General features: G+C 33.7%; 1 protein-coding gene across 2 annotated transcripts in view; it reads right to left on the reverse strand.

Annotated features, from left to right (window-relative positions):
• Nucleotides 1–1,944: 1,944 nt before the first annotated feature.
• The window catches only part of LOC138698101 (transmembrane and immunoglobulin domain-containing protein 1-like), a 59,523-nt gene continuing 44,100 nt past the window's right edge, over nucleotides 1,945–17,367 (reverse strand). For both annotated transcript variants that reach the window (XM_069823830.1, XM_069823829.1), the window contains one exon: nucleotides 1,945–6,556. In XM_069823830.1, the coding sequence (XP_069679931.1) occupies nucleotides 6,393–6,556 (164 nt within the window). In that variant the 3' untranslated portion in view covers nucleotides 1,945–6,392. The remainder of the gene's footprint in view (nucleotides 6,557–17,367) is intronic.

The raw sequence follows: 17,367 nt of genomic DNA on the forward strand, positions 1-17,367 counted from the left end.
AAATTAGGCACGTCACTTAAATTTACATCTTCAATAACGTCATCAGGATGTGTTTGTGTTCGATAGCACATTTGAAATTTCACTACGTGTGCTATATCCTCTGTATTGACGTGAATATATCTCTAAGTTCGGGCCAGTTCTAGGATGCCATCCCAGAATGTCAAGGGACACATTTTGAGACGACTTTTGTCGCGTCTATAATTTTATTTCTACACTACATGACAAATTCCAATGAAGTATAGGGTGGTTTACAAAAGAAAGATCAATGTATCCACCATAACCTTGAGTTGGAGCGGGTGATGTCATCTAGCGATACGCGGGGTGGGGGGATTTAAGGTACGAATTGGCGAGTAGCGCAGCAGCCGAGGCAGTGTAACTGTAACTCTAGTCTCAGAATTCATTTTGTCATCATAAGCACTTTTGTGTTTAATAATACTTACATGTCGATTTAGAACCTGGCACATAATGTTCACAAAATGTGCAGAATAGTTTATTGTTTTAAATAATAAACACACCATCAAATTCTGAAATACGTGCTCTTAATTTTGTGTACAGTTCTGAAATAATTTCGCAACAAGTTGCGTGTAACTTTCGTTGAATGAATTGTACTCCTGTTTGATCAGTGCAGTAGCTCGGTTCAAGTTGACAACAATTTTGGCTATATATATATATATACAGTGTTTCACCATTACTCTTTAAGTACTCCAAATTCTTTGCCATGGATATGAGACACCTAATGCGAATCCACAACGATCAGGGTTTGGAATCTCTCTAAGGACAAGCATGTATCTATATTATTTTGCCAATATAATATTCTATGCTGTCATTACTAGAATATTGTGCTAAATCTTGCCACAGGAACTTCACTGAGTATTCGTGTACTGCGACAGGCCGAGGAAAATTCCATGTATGTAATTAGTATACCTCGGAATTTTAGGTTCTTTTAGCGTATCTGAAACATACGTTCTTTAATGCACCTAGTTTTAGGAATTATTATCGTTCGATAGTTTCTCTTGTTGCATATATTTAGGAATTTTTACATAAAATTGTTGCAACCTTTCCTATTAAAGCCTAAAAATCCGAGGTCTAGTAATTAGATTACCTTTTTCCAGTGACTGCACTATCCAGTTAGAAAAAGAAAGCCAAGTTGAAGAGGTTAGGTACCTACAGCTTACAGCAGTAATTTTTTTTGGAAATATTCAATATTTTTTTCCTCCATTAGTGTATCTCGTACAATAATGAAAACTGTTATGTGTAAAACACTGTCCTTCTGCTATATGAAAAAAAAATATATTTTTACGATTTAGAAAAAAATATATATATATTTTTTTCAAAATTCAGAATGTTCGTAGTTCACTGTGCAGTGATGAAGCCTTTCCCTCATAACTCATAAACTTTTTTATGTTCTCTCTCTTTTATTTTATTGCTGAAACTCATGTTTACAATATCATGCTCATTCAACTACATTCCTTAATAAATAATATTTTTTTTTTATTTTGTGTTACAAGAAAATAATTATATTTGACCATTTTTAAATGAATTTATTTTTATCAGACAATCTACCAAAGGTAGAGACGTGATCTTGCAATATATTGTACATATGACATGCATAAAATCACGCAAAAAATGTCATCACAGAATGTTGGATAGTTTTTGAGTTATGTGGGAAACGCTTCATCACTGCACAGTGAACTGAATTAAAAAAAATAAATAAATAAATAATTTTTTTAAATCGTAAAAATATATTTTTTTTTCATATAGCAGATTGACAGTGTTTTACATATATTAATTTTCATTATTGTACAAGATACAGTAATGGAGGAAAAAAGTTGAATATTTCCAAAATTTTACTGCTGTAAGCTGTACCTAACCCCTTAAGTGGATAGCAGCCGGCTGATTACTGTGAACAGGTTTTAAGTAGTAAGATAAAAGTACATCGTTTCAAAGATGTTTTTTATTTTTTTCTGTACATAATATCATTCATTTGGTGGAATTATAAGCTGATACATAAGTGGGAGTCAGGTAGAAATATCATTCACTCATGTAGTAATAATTAGTGTATACTAACAGCAGATTGTTTGTATTCTTCTATACAGGTGCATCAGTAAAACACAACAACCTCAATGAGCATTTAAGTTCCATGAGAAGGTGAGGAAACACAACCATCATGTGAGGAGACGGTGGCCAAGGAAGGAGAGGGAATATTCTTTTACTAATAAATAAAAGTCTTGGGTCTAAACAGATTTCACACATTTGTACCCTCTTCAAAGACAAAAGGGCAATTAAATAAAATAAGAGGATCTCAAATAAACTACAGCGATCACTCGTTACCATATGTTCTTTGTGATTGGGGTTGTCTTTATACTTGATTCAGTTCCTCGAAATCAGCACCGGGACATACAACACCTGTTAATATATTTAAATGACATTTCCTGTGAATATAAACGGTGCTGTCTCGTTACGAAATTTATAATCAGTTCCGTGAATTAATGTCTCATACCTGAAATTCTTCTCGATTAATTATACCTGTGTAGTTTCACATATCTTCACTGATACATGAAGACTATCTAAGTGTGTTGGTATTTACGGTAATACCAGAGAAGTTTAGTAGAACAGTCTCGTCTCCCTAACGAATCCATTAAATTGTATCTGTACGGAGTGGAAAATTAACATCAAAACTCGGTTATATCAAGCTTTCATACATCAATACGATTATAGGCCAACTGAAATAAGATACACCCAGAATTAATGATAATTTTCCATCTGTAGTGTATATTTGACAATTACGAACATTGGAACACTGTTTTAAGTTGCAACGGAATTGTAGAGATTAAGAATAACATATCTTACACCTTGCAGTGTGCATTCTGGGAGACTGGACGTGAGAAAGGGAAATTGAATACTAATTTAAGTGAAATGATTGGAATCTTTTAATAAAACCAGTGACTTCAAAATGTAATGAAACATGAAGAATCGCAGCTGACTGGAGAATCCCAGAATCAATTCTGGTATTGATCAGAGGCCACATTGTTCTCGTTTCATGTGAAGGAGTTTCCGTAAAATTCCAGACACAGTTTATTGAATACACCACTGAAATGTCGATTTTCATATAGAAGAAATTACAGAATCTATTAAATTTATAAAATAGGCCTACGTAACTGAAAATTATTTCCATATTGAACAGTTATGTAATTTATATAATTCGTTACTGTGGAGTCTCTTTTCATATTGAACGCATTTGTGAAATTTGCGATATTTTGGAATATGTAACTGAATACTAATTTTACGAGTATATATGGGATACGTTTATGCGATTTATGAAATTCGTGAACTGCGTCATTAAAAAGTGAGTTTTAATATCGAATAAATTTACGGAATTTATGAAATATGTGGACTGCCTAAGCTAACTGAAAAATATTTTTCCATATTAAATAAATTAATGCACTATGCAACTTTAAAATGTTTCTATATTGAATAATTGTATGGAACTTATTAAATATATTCAGCACGTAACTTAAAATCTATTTCCATATTAATTAAATTTATGGAATTCATTAAATTTATGCGGTACGTCTATGTAATTTATTGAAAATCTACCTTCATATCAAATAAATTAATAAAATTTACTAAATGCAGTACGCAATTGAAAAATGTGTTTTCATATTTAAAAAAATGTATGAAATTAGTCACTGAAAAGTATGTTTACATATTGAACAATTCACTGAATTTACAAAATTTATAGAATACATCACAGAATAGTCTGTTTCCATAACGAATACATTTGTATAGTTTAGTCTTAGAATAATAACAAGAATAGATTACTTTAATTATGTATAATCGTTACAGTCATTAACTATCCTCAAGGTCTTTTCAGTTCCGTTTCCACTTTTGTCATCCAACAATAGATACAATTTGTGGGACTTCCTCGTCATGTAGTCAACATGACGTAATCATCTTAAGGCAACTTAATAATTATATCCCTACAAGAAGGAAATAAATATCTGCTCTCTTGTTGGGAATCGAACCAAGCTCCGCTGAAAATTATAAGATAAGCTGGAATTGAGAATAAAGGGGGATAATTTGGCATAATGGTTTGTATAAATTAAACATTATATTCATTAATTAATGTAGCTTTTATTATACAGATTGTGTGTACCTAGTTACTATTTAATTAATGTATTATGCTTGCCTTTACATTAGGACCTACGTATCATTAGTGACATACCGAGTCAATAATCTATTTAATACCCGTGATTTATAATATACTAACACAAATATCGTTACATTAATGAATTATTTACATCCATATAAATCTGTCGTGATTTATGCAGATGCAGAAATGAAATTCATATTTCATGTGTATTCTAGGAACCTGTTATTAATATTTGTGTGGATAAAGAGAGTCAGCAACATTTCAGTCAACGTCTTCGAAACAAAAATAAATTCTTGTTTTAACGGGACTTCAAAAAATGGGCAGGAAAAAAAATCTGGTTAGATGGTGTCTGCTGGGACCTGGGACGCCATTGCTCCCATCCCACAACTTCACTTTCTCACACGTCGCTTCTCCCCTCCACCGAATTATCGCGTTGCCCCAATTTATTTGTGGAACTCGTGCATAAAAACATTTTCCTTCCTGTCGTCGCGAACGTGAAATATAATTGCACACTGTTTCTGCCGCCGAGGCAGCGAGTTACTCGCATGTCTGCGGAGCGCAGCGTTGCCAATTACGGGACTGCATTGTGGTGTTGCCAAGACTAACTCTCGCTGCTGCAGCATTGCACATCCTTCCGTTATTACTTCGTTTCTCGTTCAGTCTCTGTATTTATGTTGGTGCAGTGATGCATTGCCGTTCTCGAAAAGACAATTTCACAGCTTTACAGAACCTTTACTAAATTCCAATATATCCTTAACCTCGAGACAAAAACTGGACAATAAACTACAAAATTATCACCACGGTCATGCCAAATTGTGTGCGTCTTTAATGTTTCTTTCACTCAATACTTAGCGATGCCACAGAACTGTTACACAGCATCACTACTTCATAATCCCTCGCTATAGCCTCAACTATCAGACATTCATGCTTTCTTACGAAAATCCACACAGTGTTCCTGTGATGAAAATTTTGGGTTTCTCACCCGTAATTTTCGGACATAATTTTTACAACTTTTCAGAACTACAAGTTCCTTCCTAAGAGTTTGAACTTGAAGACTGAAATAGGTACTATGGCCAGGTATCCGAAATAACTAGAAGAAACAAAACAGCAATGAAAGTTTTCCAAGCATCTAATCTGACAAATCATGATGGGTACAACTGAAGTCAGTTGAACACCTAGCGTAAACTTAAAAAAAAGACAGTTGTCAACACACAGTAGAGGAACCCAAATTTTTCAGCACAGCCCAATAATCGTTAAAACCTCAAATCTCATGCAGCATTTCTTATTTACTTCACACGAACATCGAGTCTTGCAAATTGCGTTCCACGAATCCTGTTATTTTATGTATTTATATCATTTAATGCTGCTTTTGACTACATAAATTTCTGCTTGTATTTTCTCATGTAGTCCGATTGATTAAATTCCAAGAGGCACAAGTACACATGTTGCAACATTTGGATGTTTTATATTTGGTTTTGAACTGTTTATCTGTAAAGTTTGGAAATTTATTTAAATAAGGACTTATTTCCCTCTGCGTTTATAAAGGACGTCTGCAATGTTGTTTTAATAATAAAATACATGTTTTAAAAATTTGTTATGTGAAGAGAAAATTCATTTTATATTTCTCATTCCCGTTTCGGACTTTGTATCAACGGCAAACACTTGAAATTCTACGTAATTAATTTAGGATATAATTTTCCTTAATAATCTAACACAATGCGGAATGTAACGAATAGATTTAGCCAGTAATTTCTGATTCCTCTCTGCTCGATATTCACACATTTGAAAAATAAATGACCAAATATTTTGCTCTTATAGATGATCTCTGTGTCTCAACGCTCTATGGTATACCTACGTCGTATAATATTGTGTAAAGCTTCACGCACGTCACTCATTGGCTCTGCCGAGCCACGTTCTGAGATCAGCAGCGTTAGGATATAACGCCACTTTTACATCTTATTTCCTGGCAGCTTTTGTTCCACAAGTGCTAACATAAATTACTGCCACTGGCTGCTAAGAAACTAAGGCGTAGCCTAGTATACTTATCACAACCCACCGTACAATTCCACCTCTACGATTGTTCGTCACTCAGAAAAGCAATGTCACTGTTTTAACAGAATATATGTAACGTAACAGAAAAGTTACTTCGCCACTTGCAAAGTGTCCATCAACACGAGCGACTTTTCGAGACGCGTTCCACGTTGAATCCTTTGTTCGTTCATAGCTGGCCATGCACTCATCATCTGGACACGGCCTGCCTGAGTCCGTGCTGCCTGACCGTGCAGCATCTGCTGCAGAAGACGGTAGCTGCCGTGGCGACCAGCAGGGGGAGCCACCATGGCCCAGCCTCGATGTGTGACCCGGCCCCATGTTCGCCGTGCTGCATTGCCGCCGGATGCTCTCCTGCAACATGTAATGAGATACCGGGTAACCATCAGCATGCGGTTGTTATAAGCTAGCAGTCGGTTTTACATACCGGAGACCCGGCAGGCTCCGGAAACTCCAATGGAGCAAAATCAACATTGTGGTTCCGCGATTATTGGAATAGGGTGCAGTGTCGGTGAGTGTGCTACGTAATTAGAGGACATTCTTATAAGGTTCACTACTGTTATTCTAGCGATATTGCACTATATGTAGAGTAAATTCCGTGATACCCCTAATTCCGTGATATGTTTTTTTCACTGACTATCATGGGGTTGGTATCTTGCTATGAAGTTCACCGATGTCTCAAAAGTAGATGAAAGATGCACTCTTTCGAGAAAGATGTCTGGCGCTATGATCGAACGGCAAACCTTTGACAGACATTAAGTTTTAAAAAAGTATCACGGGATTAGGGGTATCACGGAATTAGGCAACTTTACCCTACATACCTACAGGGATGTATTTTAGGCCTGGCGGGCCCTGGAGGCGCCAAGGCATTATTCTTCGAAGCCGGGTGGCGCCAGATCACTTTTATGATTTTTATATTATCGCCAAATTTTTCACTTTTAAAAATTCATATTTTATTCATACTTAAACAATTTCATAATCAGGTCTACTTCGCAGACCAAAGAACCTATAGACTATATCTAGATTCGAACCAAAATATTTTCGTTTGTCATATCGGAAATATTCCTGTGGAAATTGTGATGGTGGTGATGATGACGACGACGATAATGATGATAATGATGATGATGATGATGATGAAGGCAACGGCGACGACGACGAGGACAACTACTACCGGTACTATCCAAATCCCAGAACCAGGGCACTTTTTTGTTTAGAAATGCATCACTGCATTTACAACATTTAAAATTCATTCAATCAATCAATCAATCAATCAATCAATCAATCAATCAATCCGGTATCATAACAGCTGTCGCCGTCTTCCGGAAACCAAACGTCACTCCTCTCTGTTCATCCATAGGCCTGTCTCTAATCCTCTAGCATCCACAGCTGTAGGCGTTTAAAATCGCTCAGTTATAATACAATGATTCGAGGTTGTGTGTCATTTTGTAGATCTTTTTGTCTCTAGTAAGGGTCCACCGCGAGGAGGTAGATCTACATCGCACCCAAAATTCAACCTGTCCCCTTTGTGTCCTTCAAGAAGCGATGAATAGGAAACATCTCCAACGCTGCCCAGCTCTGAAATCATTGACAGAATGTGCGAGATATGGGAAGCGAGAAACCTCATGCCTCAGTTTAGTTCTTAGTTTTTAGTTCTTTAAGGATTTTGTTTAGTTACTTTATTAGATTTAATTTTAAGTTGTATCAAGTTATATTGTTTTAATCTTGAGGTTGTGTTAGGTCAAATATAAGTTATCTATGTACCTGTCATTCGAATAAATAAATAAATTATACAATGATTTAATATAAACGATAGATTATACGTCATGAAGTCATAAAGAATTACCAATAATAATTGTAATAGATCGGCATTTTGCAGCCAAATAAGGACAAAGAACGATCTAATCTGGTACCGTAACTTTTGAATTTATTTTTATTTTCTTCTAAATATACATAGGTATAGTGAAGCAGCAAAAGAATTCAATTCTGATTTTCGCTGAAATACTTGTTTTCAGCATTCCTGAATTAAACAAAATGGTTTCTGGGTATGCTGTGTAGATCTCATCTACCCTTCTGAACACAGTGATTTCTCGTAAACTATTTGTTGGATTTTTTCCTTACTCCGTGTCTACCAGTTAATTTATCCGGGAATTATGTATTGGTAAAAAATTAACGTGCTATTACATTTTTATTTACAAAACGAATAATAGAAGTCAATATAGATAAACATTTTCCTTCGTGTTTAATAAATAAACTATGCAGAATAAACTGACATGTTTCGGGGTACATAGTCTCTACGGATACACGTCTGGCTAAGAATAATAATTTTTATATACGGAATTATTTCTACTTTAAGTTGCGGCTTCAGTCTAAGTCTTTACGCCAGTCCACCGCTGTGGAGTAAGGTTAGCGCGTCTGACAGTGAAACGAACGGGTCCGGGTTACAAGCGGCTATTTGGTTACAAGTCGCCACTGACTTAATTATGAAATATCGCCATAGTTAGTACAACTGTATTTGAAATGAAGACTTTCCGTTTACTTCCCCATCCAATTTGGCTCAAATTTCACTCATGGCTTACCTTAATTAACAAGGAATACAACACTACTTCAGCACGTTACATGTTACAATTCACTCTACACTCTTACCCGTTAAAGGAGGTGTTCCACCTCTTGGAAATGTTCAGTTTTGTAAAAAAGAGCACATCGCGAACCGCTTGTTGTGCGCAATAAAACATATTATGATGTTTACAACGAATAGAGTCAGTGGCGGCTTGGAACCAAATATTCGCAATTATCTCGCAAACGGCTCGTTTGCGGACTCATGTTTACTGGAACTTTTTTGCTTTCATTATCGTATACTTTCAACCTTTTTAGTTTTCGCTATTAATTTTAATGCACGCTATATATATGCCAACCAACTTCAACAATATATAGGACTACTAATGCATTCTGTATTTCCATGATAACTGACTGGTTAGCTCGTTAGTCTGCGAAGAAACTGTTCTGTATTAGATCCCTGGTCGTGATTATTATTATTATTATTATTATTATTATTATTATTATTATTATTATTATTATTATTACATATTTGTACTCTTTTAAACTGTGTTACTCAGAATTCTATGTTTCTTAAGTATAATTTGAGAAAATGAGTTTGCGTTGAAAAGTACTGCTTTTGAGTGTTTATTCAATATGCACTCCAGTGATCTCTGTTCTCAGCGACTTCTTGTAGTCGAATGGAGAGGGCTACACTAATTTTCAATATTCGGGAAAGCATATTATAAGACTTATGGCTGGTTTCTAGAACGTTGGGTAACTTTTTATCCTCTTGACAAATATGAACATTTCTGTAAAAGTGTTTCTACAATCTCAAGATACATGCGACATAAAAGAACTGTTAACCAGGGTCCCATGTTGATTTTTTTCGTGTATTTTCTTAGATCTTCCAATATTTTAATGAACAGAATAAAAATATGTGGATGTAATAAGTAACTCTACTTCTTCTTCTGAAGAAGTTATACGAACTTTTGAAAGAATTGTGAGACCAAGGATACTTAGAGAAATATACCCTAATATTTATTTCATTTTTTATTTTATTATGCATCTCTAGTTAGTTATGTAGCCCTAATATACTTTTTAGACGTAACCCATTCGAATCATACTCGTAAGTGGGATTTTTTAAAGATATCGTTTGTCAAAATCCACAGAAAGAATTCAACCCAATATTGCATCAAAATATAGAAGATCCTTGAAAATTTCCCCCACGAACCAACTGTGAGATTTTATGCCACAGGAAGCTTTCAAATTATTTAAAAATTCAAGCACAACAATATGCAGATTCATTAAAATAATTACATATTTAATTGATGGTATAGCCAATATAAAAAATTACAATGTCTACAGGAGATAAAGCCAAAATCGCCGTTAATGAATTTCATTACCTTTCTGGCTTTTCGAATGTCATAGTCTGTATTGATGGTATTCACATTAGGATACAATCAAATTACACTAAAAACAGATACAATCAGGCCCTTATAAAATAAGAAACTGAATTCAATTTGATAAATTAATTCCTGTATGTGATTTGTTATTTGAATACTAACCTACTATCAAGTTATTATTTATTAATGTAATCAGAATAAATTGAAACAATAAGATTCACTCTTAATCACACATTTCAATTCAATAAAATGTTATATACCAAAAACTGCCTTCCTGTTTGTTCTATTATTGCTCTACTGGCAGATTTTGGAAATAACCTATTTATGGATTAATTACGAAAGGACAAATTTAACTTGTTGGTTTTGTAGGAAAACAAACTTTTCCATTGCATAAATTTTACCTAAGAGATAGTTTATTAGAGAGTTCTTTCATAAGTTTCTAGAAACCGGCCATGAAAGTTTCGTTCATCTTTATCCTAACATTTATTGTATTCGATTGATTCATTGATTGTATTTGACTGATAGATTAATTTATATATATATATATATATATATATATATATATATATATAGAGAGAGAGAGAGAGAGAGAGAGAGACATTGCGGCAAAAATGTCTGTTCCACAGTCTAATATATACTGTACAGTCACGAAGCTTGAGTTGTTGAGGGTACTAGGAACAATAGATTGTGCCGGTACTATTTCGCATTGTCTGTAATGAGGCGATAGTAGCGATCCTAGTGGTTAGCAACTATTTATGGATTATCATCTTTATGTGACCATTTTCTTAATTATTTTGTCTACAAAGTATGTATATCTATGTAACGGAACTGTCCCCGAACACGAGTTTTGCTCTTTCGGGGCATTTTAATGTAACGTTTTTATGCATATGTAATTGTTAAATAAATAAATAAATAAACAAATAAATAAATAAATAAATAAATAAATAAATAAATAAATAAATAAATAAATAAATAAGTAAATAAGTAAAAAAATTAATAAAAAAATAAATAAATATTCCCTACGTATTGAATTTCGTGACTGTATATACTAGACTGTGGTCTATTCAATATTGAGAAAACGGAGGAATCCTAAGAAGAAACCTAACTGCGAACTGGTCCGCCATAAGTGTCACTATGGACTTTTAAAAGAAAAATTCCAGGCCTGTCTGGGATTCGATCTAGAGCTTCTTGCGTGACAGACAAAATAATTATTATGGTGGAAGTTATGATTTATATTACATCAACCTGTTATTAATAAAGAATATAATTGTTGTAATTTTCTAGTTTCCTTATCTATACGAAGTATGAAGAGGAAGTAAGTGTACTGGGATGTTGTAACAAATATATAGTGAAAAATCAGAGAAATAAACATTTTCAGCATCGTAATCGCTTTCGCATTCCGTTTGTGTGTTACACCACGCATACATAGCAGAGATCATGGACTACATTTGCTATGAATGAAGTATGCATTGAATGAATTTAATGCATATAGCATTTAAGCATGACATCCTAACTACAACTTTCAGCAGACTATGCAAACATTCAAATTGTATGCTCATATATAACTAACAACGTATACACTTGATTCATGTACAGTATATTGCCATGTTATTTGTTAAGTAAAATAATAGGCGAGAAACTATGAACGTAATGAAAAGTGTGACAATAAATTTAGGCCTAGAAATTTGCAGAATATGACCTAAAATAATGGCGTGTACACATAGGAATAACCTTATTTGTAAGGCATAGCAATTTGCTCTTGGACAGTAATTCTTTCCGTAAGCAGAGTTAGCTTAGCCTAATTGAAGGAAATATTTAAAAGCAAAGCTTCTTTTCTTGTTTACTATCTTGCTGATAATTCCACACGAACACCTCTCAGAAAATGAACGAGCTTATTGATATTCAACTGACCAATGGGAATTGTGCTACACTGATTGTCAAAAACACAGTGCTAAAAACTGGCATTTGATAATATTTGAGCCCACGTTAATCTGTTCCTTTCAAGGAGCTTTGTGTTTCTATCATCTCTGCTTTCGATTCGATTATTTATTTCGAAGTTATTAGAGGTTGATACGAAGAGATAAGTAACTCTGTAGCTCCAGAGGATTTAACACCAACCAACACTAGAATAAATAAATGTATTAGTATAAAAGCGTCAACGTAAGGATTGCTGCTGGTGTCACCTTACAGTCAACGCTAGATATCCTGCGACGGCCAAAATCATAGAAGAGTGGGTGTTGGTGGAAGAAGGAAAGCTGATTGCAGATTTATATATATATATATATATATATATATATATATATATAAATAAACTCTATATCACAATAAAGTGATTGGATGTTATTACTTTAAATGTTTAGCTATGAATTTCATTTCTAGAAGATTGGTATACATTTATAAACTCGGCTTTCACAGTAAATATATTTACTATACACATTCAGTAGGATCCAATTGTTCACATACGAAATATCTAGTCGAATTTCACATGTGCTAAATATTTTTCACCAGTAATTAAATTTCGCTTTCAAAATCTTGTTTCTTGTCATATGATGAATATTTCTCGACCTATTGCCTCTAAATAATTATCATGAAAAGAAACATTCGTTAAGCTCAATTAAATTATCGGAAAACTATTGGCAGTTGTGATATTGCTGTAGGTAGGTATTTTAAACAAATCATGAATTTTTATTTTATTTATAAATTTAGCCTATATTATATTGATGAGGGTACTATACGTAGGTGAAATGCAAAAGGCAACACGCGTTTCAACAAAATGTCTGGTACGGACAAAAATAGAACTCAAAACAAGTAGCAAAAATCTCCACTTTTACATATTACAATTTCGAAATATATTTCTGAAAATGATGTTAATACACAAAAATGGAATATACAGATGCAAAGAAAACTGAAACAAATGTAGACCACCAGACTTCATAGTAATTCATCCAAAGCAACTGTGAAATGCGAAAATAATTATATTTTAAACATAAGAAATAGTGATAACATGAAGTATGTGAAATGCTATTCTTAAGACAGGTTTTAGGACTTTATTTATGTTGAAATCATGAAAGACCAATTATATATACACAGGGTGTTTCTAATTGGTTCGAAAATATTAACTGGATCGTCTCACCAAATTTGCTCTAAAACTAAATTACACACCTAGTATATTATGGTAAAACACCGAAAGACACAAAAGGGGATAGAGAGACAGTAAAAATTTTCAATTTTATGGTTCAGAAATTATTAGCCTAAAAAATTGATGACATCTGAAGCTTCTTGTAAATTTTATTTTATGATAATATCTAGGTTTTATGAAAGTCGGAAGATGTCATAATGTGTATCTATTATATGATGTTAGAATATGCAAAAAAAAAAAAAAAAAAAAAAAAAAAGAAAGATCAAGACTTTGTATTGGAAGGCAATTCCTAACCATCGAATACGACACATCTGAATACAGTAGATTTGTAATTTTAGAACAATTTGAAAACAATTATTTCTTCCACATAATGTTATCAATAAATTGATAATTTGAAAACAAGAATGGAAGTGAATTCTATTTTCAGGTAGCATTTTTAAAACCGAGACTGAAGATTTTTAGAGTGAATAGTTTCCACACTTCCATTCAGGCACTTAAGTTAATTCTGAACGTTTTCTCTAAAGGTAGACAGAGACATCGATTGTAAATAAATAAATAAAATAGCTTTGGTCGACTGAAATGCAATGAAAAGGAGCATAAAATAATAATAATAATAATAATAATAATAATAATAATAATAATAATCATCATCATCATCAGTCGGCTTGGTTGGCGGAATTGGTATAGCGCTGGCCTTCTATGCCCGAGGTTACGGGTTTGATCCCGGGCCAGATCGATGGCATTTTTCCCTTGAAATTATTCAAGTCTGCTTCACAGGGAGTTTTACCTGAAAAACTAGTATAGCATTTTCCAATATGTTCATACATTTATTATTATTATTATTATTATTATTATTATTAAAATTTATTATTATTATTATTATTATTATTATTATTATTATTATTATTATTATTTCAATTTAAATTGAGGTCATGTGCATACTTCTTTCCCAATTTTTTATTTTTATTTATTACAGTGTTCTTTCTTATGTAATCAGACTCTTCTTTGCTGTTTCGATATTAATTGTTTTACATATTTGAGTTGAAGTCCACATATCTGAACCTTAATAAAAAGCGGGTTGCTATAGTTTTTTTTGGCATATTCACATAATTAGAAAGAGAAAAAAGGAATTTGTTGGGTCACTGGTTGAGAACAAACTGTCTGCTGAAGGATGCACTGGAAGGAATGGTGAACGGGAGAGGAGTTCGGTACAGAAGAAGATATCAGATGAGATGGCATTATATGAATCATATGCGGAGACAAAGAAGAAAGCAGAAAATAGGAAAAATTGGAGAATGCTTAGTTTGCAGTGAAAGACCTGCTCTTGGGCAGAAAACTATTAATAAAATAATATTCACAAGCTTTCTCCATTCTGTTTCATAATTTGCTTTAGCTTCAGTTTCTCGTACGCAATCTAGGTCCAAGAGAACTTGATCTTTCCATCTCAATTTAGATCTGCCCATTGGCCTACCACCACTCAGATTTTCCTTGCATTCAATTTATTATTAATAACAAAACAGCTTCTCTCCCAACACATGTTCAAACCAATGAAGTTTTTATTTTTTATATTCCCAATTTTATTACATCTGGTTCTGATTAGAAAATTCTGATCTCTCTATTTCTCCAAATACCATCCGGTTAGGTTAAAAATTTTCCATTCTACTGTTCTCCAACCAGGAGATTAACCGTGAAAGGAATGTGCTTACTACTGCGTCATCTATTGGAGCGAAGTAGATAGATAATATTACCGTTATAACTTTAGTTTAAAAACCATGCGCTCTCTTGCAATAGTTATTTCCTGTATGGAGGGATTAAAAGACCAGGAGATTAACAGTGATCTAATTTTGTAACTAGGGTAGTATAAGTATATGTGTATCAGTGTTATCGTTTGAGCTGTGAGAGTTAGCCAATAGAGATACGTGTACCTACGTGTGTGACCTTATGCCATTTTATGGAATCAACATTCTTTCACAGCATTACCCCGCTGAGTCTCATTTCCCTGAGACATTCTCCTGGTTGGAGTACAGAACATTATTTTAAAAACTAGGCCTATTAGTTTGTTTTCAGACTTTTTAGTTAGAGCAGCAGGACTAGCTGAATTATTGTTTTATAAAAGCGCAACAGAAGGAATTTAGGAAGATAGTATTTACTTCACTGCAAAAAATTAATTGTTTCTAGTTATTAATCGTTGATAAATTTCTGTTCACTATGTTCTGATGTGTTAATAGACGGACTAAATATTGAACATTTTAGACCGCTAAACTCATCTTTAATAAGATGCTGCTTTTATTGTTTTTTCATGTTTACTGCATATAGAATGGAAATATTAATTATTTACACTCTGACACATGGTTTCGTTTTTAGTACGTACAATCTCACAGATGGAACAAAACACTCCTTCCACAGTACTCTTTTCATGTTATACTAGTCTCATATCGCAGTTTTGTTTACCGTCGGATTAAGGTCAGTTTTTGGACCGAATAAATGTTTCATCACTTACGCCACACACATTATATCCATTATCTCGTGGGCTTTATATCGTAATCCCCGGTTCTCTTCCGTAGTGGTTTTATTGTGATCTCTCTCTTTTCTGTCTCTACGGCATTTTAATCATTATTTTCCTCAATCCTTGCTGTGTCTCTTTCGCAGTTTCATCGTGTTTCCTCTCAACTTTCGTTCTTTTAACGTCTCTTCTGGTTTCATTGTTAAAACCCTCAATCAACACTTCCTCATTCTATTATACCTAGATTTGCTTCGTCGTGAATTCTGTCAACCTTTGATCTTATATTATCACTTGGTTGTATCGTACTTTCTCTCATTCCTCACTCACTTTCTCTCTTTTCTGATTTAATACATAATTCTCACAGTTTTGTTCCTTTCCAGTAATTAAATAATCATTTCATTTAATAATGTCTCTTTTATTCTCTTATATGGGATTATACAGCAAGTGACCGTCTTTCCGTGCATATCTTCGAAATCATTCTGTCTTGTCCATCTTGAATTTTTAGGCACCTATTGTCCATATTCCTCGACAAGTTTTTCATCCATTTTTATACGTTTTCCCCCCTTTTCACTTGCGATTTTGACTCACAGTATTCTTTTGCCATTTTTGTTCCAGCATTCTCAAAAGGTGTCAAAATCAATTTAACTATTTTCTTTGAATTGTAGGGGAGAGTGTGGCAAGACGGGGGATTTAGTGTTTAGAGGCTTATAATTCTGCACTGCTTGGAAAAAGTGACATAAGTCAGTTTCCACAAACCTTTTTTGATAATTTATTGACAACTTACACTTGTTTATGTCGATTTGATTTTTTCTGTATGAATTATTGTAATGGGAGAAATACTTACGTATTTTTTTCCAAGCGAGCAGATGTTCCGTAAGTTGTCAATAAATTATCAAAAGAGGTTCGCGGAAAGTGACTTATGTCACTTTTCCCGAGCACTGCAGAATTAAAAGAAAAACACGTTGAATTAACCTCAGAAAGATATATGTATATTGTTACACTTTTAAGTATAACTTAACGGTACATTTTACTAGATAGTATAAAAAGAAATATTTCTCTGAAGAATGATAAAAACTTCATCTTGCCCCACCAGATGGGGTAAGATGGCGTTATTGTTCGCACAGTGCACAAGGATGAACGACCTCATCGTCTTCATCCACCTCGCCTACACAAGAACAGTGACCCCATTTCTGGCATTTCCAACATTGGATCCATCCTTCAGTTGACCCGGAGTACAAATATCAGCAATATAAGCATTCTGTATCAGAGTTATCAGATGAAAAAGTAGATGAATGTGATCTTTGGCTCTTGCGTTTAGTTCACAAGCTTAGATCAACTGATTTCTTAGGTGTACTTTTGCGATTCACTTCCTTTTCTTTTGTAGCTAGGCCTGCAGTGAGCTCAGGGATAAAAGTAATGTTTTTCTGCACCTTGTCCTTCTTTTGTCGTTCCCTCTAAGCCTTCATTTCCATTTTCATTTGCAATTCATTTTTTATATGTTGAGCTTATGTCCACAGGCTGTAACACACTTCTTGAACCAAGAAAAAAATATTTCGGTCTGCATCCATCCAATTCGGTGGTATTC

Source organism: Periplaneta americana, chromosome 4 (genome assembly GCF_040183065.1).
Source record: "Periplaneta americana isolate PAMFEO1 chromosome 4, P.americana_PAMFEO1_priV1, whole genome shotgun sequence".
Classification (NCBI taxonomy): Eukaryota; Metazoa; Arthropoda; class Insecta; order Blattodea; family Blattidae; genus Periplaneta; species Periplaneta americana.